The 9218-nt window shown below is 41.6% G+C and overlaps 1 protein-coding gene across 1 annotated transcript in view; it reads left to right on the top strand.

Annotated features, from left to right (window-relative positions):
* Positions 1 to 9218, top strand: part of LOC108788892 (dynein heavy chain 5, axonemal-like) — a 237649-nt gene that overhangs the window by 134294 nt on the left and 94137 nt on the right. The window contains exons 57-59 of the mRNA XM_018558793.1: positions 980 to 1260; positions 2208 to 2423; positions 8548 to 8715. Coding sequence (XP_018414295.1) covers positions 980 to 1260; positions 2208 to 2423; positions 8548 to 8715 — 665 coding nt within the window. The remainder of the gene's footprint in view (positions 1 to 979; positions 1261 to 2207; positions 2424 to 8547; positions 8716 to 9218) is intronic.

Here is a 9218-nt window from a genome sequence, read left to right as displayed (position 1 = left end):
AGAACACATATTAAACTCCCCCACCCTCCATCCCAAGCCCCCAGAACACATATTAAACTCCCTCCCAAGCCCCCAGAACACATATTAAACTCTCCCCCTCCCATGCCCTCAGCACACATAATAAGCTTCCCTCCCAAGCCCCCAGCACACTCCTTTCAAGCCCCCTCACCTGCTGGCATCTGTGCAGGGAGGAGGTACATCATCCATCATTCGGCCTGAGCTCGGAACTGACAGAGCTCCGGCCGGAGCTGACAGGAGCAGCTATGCGGTCTGCATCCGATAGAGATGCAGACCGTGTAGCTGCTCCAGCAAGTCGGGCACACGGTCCGTCACTGTGTGACCGACTTGTCAGCTAGCTGCGGGCCGGTACTTTGAGACCCCTGCTATAAAGTATGGCACCCATAAAATGCTGAATTATTATGCCCAATGACATCTCGTCACCTAGGTACTTGAGGCAAATGCCACAGTTCTGGAGATGGATGCTTGGATGTAATAAATTGTAAAAAAATGTGGAATGTAGGTACAGGAACCTCTTTGGTAGCATGATCCCTTCTAAGTTGTATTCCCGCAATACGGCACAACCCTTAAATTAGTTAGCTCTTGTCTCAGTATGGCCACTTTGTAGTATTCTGTATCTCTCTGCAATTTTACACCCTTTTGCAATTGGGCAGCCAAGTGCAATATTGTGCCTCTGTGACTACCAACCTACATAGCCTAATGCTTTGTTTTTTAGTGTGCTAAATTTGTACCAGAAATATCTCTGCAAAAAAACAGCCAGGGTGGCTATAATGTCATATGAGTAAAGTGGCTTTAGCCTGCAGCCTAAGGTACAGACACTATTAAACCATACATTCTTGAAAACCAAACCTATAGTTTGTCCTTGCCCATTCTTTGATAAGAGCAGTGCTCATAGTATTGACTATAGCCTTGATTGAGATGGATGTACTATATTATTTATTGTGTTTTATTTGTTTTCCAGGTCTTGAAAAATTAATGGAAGCCGAAGTCTCTGTTAATCAGTTGTCAAAAGAGCTAGCAGTTAAGGAGAAAGATTTGGCTGTTGCCTCTAAGAAGGCAGATGAGGTCTTGCAGGAAGTGACTCTCAAAGCTCAAGCTGCTGAAAATGTGAAGATGCAGGTTCAAAAGGTGAAAGACAAAGCACAAGTCATTGTGGATGAAATCGCTGTTGCTAAGGCATCTGCCGAGGAGAAACTGGAAGTGGCCAGGCCAGCTCTTCAGGAGGCTGAGGCAGCTTTGCAGGTAACAATTACAAGATGAGCATATCATTACCATGCTGTTTGCCAAACTGCATTTTCTGTTTTAATTCACACTTTAGGGTTTTATTTATGAAGCAGTAAATGTGACATTCATTGTAGGTGTATCTTTCTGGGGCAAGTTTTTTAACCCGTTTGCTGCCATGGACATAAGTTGACTGAGTACCTGGGACCTCCTTTGAGGATGTGAGGATAAAGAGCAGTGAGAGATCATTGAACATCCGTTCCCTGATCTCATTTGTGAAGAATATACCCGGAAGGTTCAGGGCTTTCAACCCCCGGGGCTTTAGAGCTGGAAAAGAAGCTGACCAAGCACGATCTGTGCTTCATCAACTTCAACAGATTGACATTAGGGGCCTAAGAGAACCTGTCACCTGCACTATGTTATCACATTGGGGGCGTATGTGCATGTTGGATGCGCATGCATACGGAAATGACAATTGCTCCAAAGATATTAGGTATCTCCTTTCAGGTCTGTGTTGGAGAAGTAATTCAAGGGCTATCATTTACTGTTAACTCTAAAGTAATGATCTGTAAAGACTTAAAGTATCTTCAGGTTTAAAATGTGCTTTTTAGCATATGTGCAAAAAATAAAAAAACAAATGGCCCTGGCAGCAAAAGGTTTAAATCACAATGATTGATTCACCTGAAGTGAATGTTTGCTGAATGTGACAATAACTACTATATAAACACACCCATAAGATGATTTTTTTTATATTTCATAGTAGACTTCTCATTGCACATAATTTGCTTGCTTGCTAATTGCTTTTAAAAAGTATATTTTTGTTTTGTACAGATTCAATAAATATATATATTTTTTTTTTCCATTACAGTAACAACAAGTGATACATTTAAATAGATGTCCCTTCTAGCTGATGCCTGTGTTTTTTGTAGACATGCATTCTTTAAGGCAAAATATCTTATGTCTTTCAGACTATTAAACCTACTGACATATCAACAGTTCGAAAACTGGGAAGACCTCCTCATTTAATTATGAGAATCATGGACTGTGCTTTGTTGTTGTTCCAAAGAAAGATTGATCCAGTGACAACTGATCCAGACCGGAATTGTGTAAAACCATCCTGGGGAGAAGCCTTGAAACTAATGAACAATGCAGGTTTTCTTAACTCATTGCTGGAGTTTCGGAAGGTAAATATATAACACGTTCAGAGGTAGAGCGTTTTTTCTATAAATGGGATCAGAATTAAACATACAGAGGTGCAGAATGTTTTCTATAGAGTGGATTAGAATTAAATTGTCTGTGGTTGAGTTTTATAAGTAGTGCATACCGAGACCAAAACTCAGAGTACTGTCCCTTAATCTTTGAAAAGTTAATTATGTTCCTACCACAGCTAGTACACTAAATTGTATTGTTTTATAAAAGTGCTATATGTGTCCTTACTAGAGTGATGGAGTTCTTCCATCAGACGCAAATGATCCACCCGTGTCAACCACTCTGCCACCGTGTGTGTTTGGTTTGAGCGCCAGTGTGTGGGGATGAGAGTTTTCGCTGCATTGAGCATAAAGGGAATTACCGATCTCTTATATGAGCGCATTGAAAGGGGGTTAGATGGAAGAGGCACAGCCAGGGGTCCAAGTGTGTAGGTATACCGCTAATGGTGGAAATGAGACGGGTGACGTCTCCCCAGAACTGTTGTATGTGCGGGCAATCCCACCATAAGTGAGCATACGTGCCTTGAGCTCCGCATGATCTCCAACACAGCGGGGAGTTTGCCTGGTTGATGGCATGGGTGATGGTAGGTACCTGATACCACCTCGCGAGAAGTTTGAAGTTGACTTCCATCATGTAGCTATCCGGGGAGGCAGAGGAGCACATATGCACGGAATATTCCGTGCGTCAAAGGCACGTTTAGTGTCCGATTCCAGCAGCTCTCTAAGTCGTTCTCGTTTGAGGGTAAGTGTTTGATATGTAGAGCTGTCAGCAGTAATTTTATTAGATATTTCTAGAGAATGTATTTCGGACAGTAACAGTTGTAGCTGCACAACCCAATCCCTCTTCTTCCTGGAGCCTATGGCAATCAGCGTACCCTGGATCACTGACTTGTGGGCTTCCCAGAGGACTGCAGGGGAAACAGATTCCTGGGCGTTTTCCCTGAAGTAGGTATCTATATTGGCAGCCACGGTTGCAACAACCATTGGGTCGTGGAGGAGGCATTCATTAAGCCGCCAATTGTAGCTTCTAGTTGGGGCATTCGCTAAAGTAAGTAATACAGATACCGGAGCCTGGTCCGATAAAGTAAGAGGGAGTATAGTCGCGGCTTGTACCGCTTCTAGAAGGAAGTGGTCTAAGAAGAGCATGTCTAACCGCGAGTAGGAGTTATGGACAGAGGAGTAGTGGGAGTAGTCCCTCTCACTGGGGTGAAGTACTCTCCATACATCAACCAGGTGGAGACCATGTAGCATTCTGCGTACAGTATTAAGGTGTGATTTAGGGTTACGTGCATGGCTTGTGGATGTGTCCATGGATGGGTCCATGCAAAAGTTAAAATCCCACGGCACCATCAGGTGACCGAAACGAAAGCTCCGAAGTTTATCCAATATTTTTCTAAAGTAGGAAGCTGGTGAGGAATTCGGACAGTAAACGTTCGCCACAGTATATATAACACCATATAATTCAACATGAAGAAAAAGGAACCTGCCCTCCGGGTCAACCATTCTATCAGTGACCGTAAAGGGAATATCCTTTCCAAATCCTATGGCGACCCCACGCCCCCGCTTGGTAGGGGACGTGCAGTGGTACCAGTGTGGAAAGTACCCAGAATGCAAACGTAACGCAGAATCATGAGCGATATGAGTCTCCTGCAAGAAAACCACGTCAGCCCGCAATCTGTGTAGCTTAGCCAATACTTTGTGCCTTTTGGCGGGGGCATTAAGCCCCTGACATTGTATGTCACCAGGCGTAGGGACGCCATCATGGATATGGAATGATATGCGACCAAAACATCAAGCGACCCAGACCCAGGAAAAGAACCACAAAGGGAAGGGAAGGGAGACTTACAAGGGGGGACAAAGACATCAACAAGGACACGGGGGAACACATATAGGACAGAGAACATCTTGTAAAAACCACACCCATCCACACCACATACTTCCCAACCAACCATACACACTTGACTCTCATACCTAATCTAAACACAAAATGACTCAACATAGTAAAACGAGCAAGACCGGACACTCCCCACGTATCCCCTGTGTCCCTCCAACTCTATCCTATTAGCGGGTTGAAACTAACCACTTCTCCTGCACCCACTTCCATCCACATCCCATTGATTTCATATTCTCTCCCCTTATTCTTTTTTCTGAGAACCTATAGAACCATTTCTATCTATAACACCTCTTTGACCCAATTAGGATATGGAACAGATAAACTACAAAAACCTCAATTAATAAAAAACAAAAATAAAAAAAAGGGAAAAATCCATCTACCTACACTTACATACATGCAAACGCATACAAGGCTCAAAATCTCCACTCGCCCCCTCGCTAGCGGCAAGCGAAAACCGCGAGGGGGCGAGTGGAAACAAAACCACTGAGTGAGACACTCAGTTGTGGACCTAGTGCCCAACTCCCGGAGGGATCCTAGGTAACTTGCCGTACGCGGCTGCTCACACCCGAGCATCTTCCCATACCAAGGATGGCCGCTTGACGGCCGCCATCCCTACTAAGGTCCTCTCCTTTATCCTAACGACGGCATAACATCCTGCCTGCGCACGAGGATTATGGGAGCTGTAATTCCACTTTTACAGCGCCTCCGTGACAGCAATGGGTAAGTGTGTTGCGTAGGGGGTATTGGGTTAGATTTTATTGTTGCGGTGGTCCCGTGTCCCGGTGCTCCATCATCCCATCAGACCCGTAACCCCAATCCGATCTGATAAAGTCACGGGACAGAACACCGCACCCCACGGACGTCGCAATACAGGAGAAGGCCCGGGGTGGACTGGCAGACCACGAGAGGGGCCCCAACAGCTTCATATGCTGCAAGTCCCCTTCATGCCGCCTAAGCTGCAATAGCTATGCATGGGACCGGAATTAGTCCCAAGTGTCCGGCCCCTGCCAGCAGGTAATTGAGGAGGACATAGAGATGGGTCGGGGTGCCATGTGTGTATCATGGATGTACGCATATGTGTGATATCCTGTGCGTTGTGCTGTGGCTGCATATGTAATGTCCTGTGCATTGTGCTGTGGCTATACAGTATGGTTAATGTCCTGTGTGTTGTGCTTTGGCTATATGTGTAATGTCCTGTGCGTTGTGCTGTGACTGCATATGTAATGTCCTGTGCATTGTGCTGTGGCTGCATGTGTAATGTCATGTGTAATGTAAATTGTTTTGTTAATGGGAAGAGGACTCCTCTGGGAAGGGAAAGGTGACAGATTTTGTTTTTCTTTCTTTTAAAGCAAATGTGTACCCAGTCAAAAATACATGAAACTGATAACTATTAAGACTTCCCTAGCACTGTTTTAACAAATTCCCCATCCAAAGGGAAACTCTTGGTGAAACTATAAATCTCTAAACCAGAAGTAAATTTCATTAGATTAAATGTATCTTATAATTCTGGCAAATAAATATATCTAGTTGAAAAGGTAATATGTTAAATTGTGCATACCCTTGTTAGTTAGTAGAGAGTGTAAACCATTTTAAGTGACTTTTGAGTGACTCATTAGTGTGTCCTTTAAAATGTTAATTGCAGGAATCAAACCTTAAGTCGGGTATACACATGTCTATTTTTTTCCTTCAACCTGCAGGCTGAACAAAAAAAATAGAACAGAGTCCTCCATCAACACTTATGATCATTGATCGACTACTTCCTCACTGTTTGCATTGCATTCTGACAGCAGCCATGGCTGCTGTCAGAATAGCCGAACTGACTGGCTGCCAGCTCAGTTCGGCCGAGCATTTCCAGCCTGCCCCTTCTGTCAGCTGATCAAGGGATGCTGAGCGAAAGGGTGTCGACAGCGGCACCCACTGTGCGAATTTGGGCTGGTTCATCAGCAAGCAGCCGAAATTCGTACCCGGTGCACCCTACTGTAGAGATGAAAATGTCACTTATACAGTCTGTGTAAGTGCTATTAACACATTAACACAACTATAAATGCACTATAAGCAGGTTAATTGTTGGTTTAAATACTATGAGTGGTAACCCACTCAGTTACCAATGATAACAATGATAATATAAGAGTATGTGATATGATTATTGACAGTACCTCACTGCTGATTTTAGAATCCTTTAAGCAGTAAAAACTCTTGTAAAATGAAATGGAATAGCAAGGTGTAATAAATAATAAGCCTAATAAAATACAGTGATCATCACCTTACAACCAAATCATTAAAGCCATAAACATAAATAAATACTAATAATAGATTTATTTATATGTAAATAGACAAATGTAGTTGTCATTTAAGACAGTTTTAGTATTTTATAAATAAAAGGGTGATAAAAAAATGGTCCACACATTGATATATTAAGATGCAGCTATATATACCGTATAGCAATAACAGTCAATCACTTACGATCATTACATTGATACAAAGCAAATTATAGCTTCAGGATATACAATACAGTGATATACCTGACATGCCAATCTCAAAACCCCTTTGGACATATATTGAGCCTAACAAGCGTCTCTCTCCCTCTCTCTTACCACACCATGGTACTGTCTGCTGGAAAGCACTCCTCGGAACTTCACGCACTATTGTGCAGAGACCGGCCTGTTCCCACTTACAAAGCAGTGTCAGCGGTGTCCTTCATCTGCTCCAAAATAGTGTTTCTAACAATGGATACATGTGATTCCTGATCCCATATAATCAAATATAGACTGACAAATGAACTCATAATGTAAATAATGCATATGTATGCTGGTGAATTTCAGTTGTAGTTACACAGACCAATACTGTCAACTGATGGATTTGTCAAAGCAGAAGTGCATGCATCAGACTGGTGCCTAAGGCTGCTATTTCAGAAACACTGATCAGATAATCAGGTCATTGGACATATTGAATTCCATAACAGTATGTAATTAAGGAGAAAGTGTGTTTGCAGATTGCCACATACAAAATTACTCTTCAGCTACTGAAGGTCAATTTTACTGTCCTGTGCCACCCATTGGAACAATGACATCCTCTTTCTGTATGTATTTACTGTTTCACACAATATGAGATCATTAGAGTTTTATTCATCATGCTTTATAGAACTTCACTCATAATACATTCAGGTTATAGTTTTTCTGACCTTCGGTGTTTACCTTACTACATAAAAACACACTTGTTAATGTTCCAGCAGAGATGCAAAATTAGCTACATTATCCACATGGAAGGTGGTATAATGCATTCTATAAGGGTGTTTCATCAAATTAAGTCTTTTGCCCTCTTTTAATCTAAGCCTCTTATTTATACTTTACCCTATTGCAGTGCAAAAGTATGGTCTGTGGACCTTCCCCCAACAACACAACATATCTGGCCAATTCCAATTTGCCAATATGTGCAAGTTCTGATTACCCACACAATCCTGAACATTCCACAATGAGCAGGTAAATCTGCACTTGTAATGTGGTAAATACATCAAATATAGAGAATTTTCAATAATTTTTACAAAGAGAGATGGAAAGTAATAGAACGTAGTGGAAGAACATGTGATACATACATACAGTGCTATACCCTTTACCTGTAACCAGAAACTGATTGCTATTGAAACTTAAAATCTAGGGAAATCAATAAAATCTAAGACAGGGTATTGTGAGGGCTGACTTTCTTAGAATAATATGACTCTAGTGAGTGGTTAACAGTGTAAGGTTTCTGGTCTTCATTTGGCTTCCAGTATGCAGCATAACTAGAGGTGAGAGATTGTTAAAAGGTGGCCTATATTGAGTATGTTGCTAGGTCTTCTCATCTCTACAACATATGGTCAGGCCTTGTTCCGAGGCATAGAGATGGTATTGTCCATGGTATATCAAGATTGTATTTTCCCATTAATTAAAAAATCCCCATTGCAATGTAATGATGCTGTTCTAGCCTTATACTTAAGTGTTATGCAGATGGCCAAATAAAATATTTCTATAATTTAATGTCTTTGCTTTTTTTTTTTAAATAAATATGCCTTTTAGATATTGCTGACCAACGGTGATCCCTATTTTAAATCTTTCCTCAACTCTTGTTCTTATTCTTATATCTTTTGTATTAAAAGCAGTATTGCACTGCGCTGTTTTCTGAATTCTCTGTATCATAACTGTATCCTAATACTGTACCTATTACATTTAGGACTCCATCACAGAAGAAATGGTTGAACTGCTGCAGCCTTATTTGGACATGGAAGACTACAACCTTGAATCAGCTAAAAAAGTGTGTGGCAATGTAGCAGGTCTCTGCTCCTGGACACAAGCCATGGCATATTTCTATGGAATTAACAAGGAGGTTCTTCCCTTAAAGGTATGGAGCCCATGTTCACTATGGTAATAATGTTACCATAATGTAATGAGTGCAACATATCATATTTACCACACACTGCCTTACAACTATTTGATATTCTGTTACATTATTTGATCATCCAAAACATGAAAATGAATTGACCTTTTTCTTCATGTTAGTCAAAAAATGGCATACGGGCATAGTTATGCTCCACATAATTTGTTACATAATAGGTATGTGATTTCCCTCTGAGCTCAATTTCTAAATCTCTATGAAGATAAAAGCGGTTGATTTACCAAAGGCAAACAGTTCACTTTGCAAGGGAATATGCACTTTGCGGGGGAAGTTTCTTTTAGTTTGGTGAATGTGCTGATAGATCACTTTGCAAAGAATACCCATTCATGTGCGTGGAAAATAAAAAACTGTATTTTTGCTTGCACGTGATTGAGTAATGGAAGTCAGCAGAGCTTCACCTCATTCACTAAGCTAAGGAGGAACGTCTCTTGTAAAGTGCAAATTCCCTT

The sequence above is a fragment of the Nanorana parkeri genome, unplaced genomic scaffold (assembly GCF_000935625.1).
Source record: "Nanorana parkeri isolate BGI_ZX_2015 unplaced genomic scaffold, ASM93562v1 scaffold359, whole genome shotgun sequence".
In the NCBI taxonomy this organism is placed as follows: Eukaryota; Metazoa; Chordata; class Amphibia; order Anura; family Dicroglossidae; genus Nanorana; species Nanorana parkeri.
The sequence above is the reverse complement of the archived record's forward strand: the minus strand, read 5'-3'. Positions and strand labels throughout refer to the sequence as shown.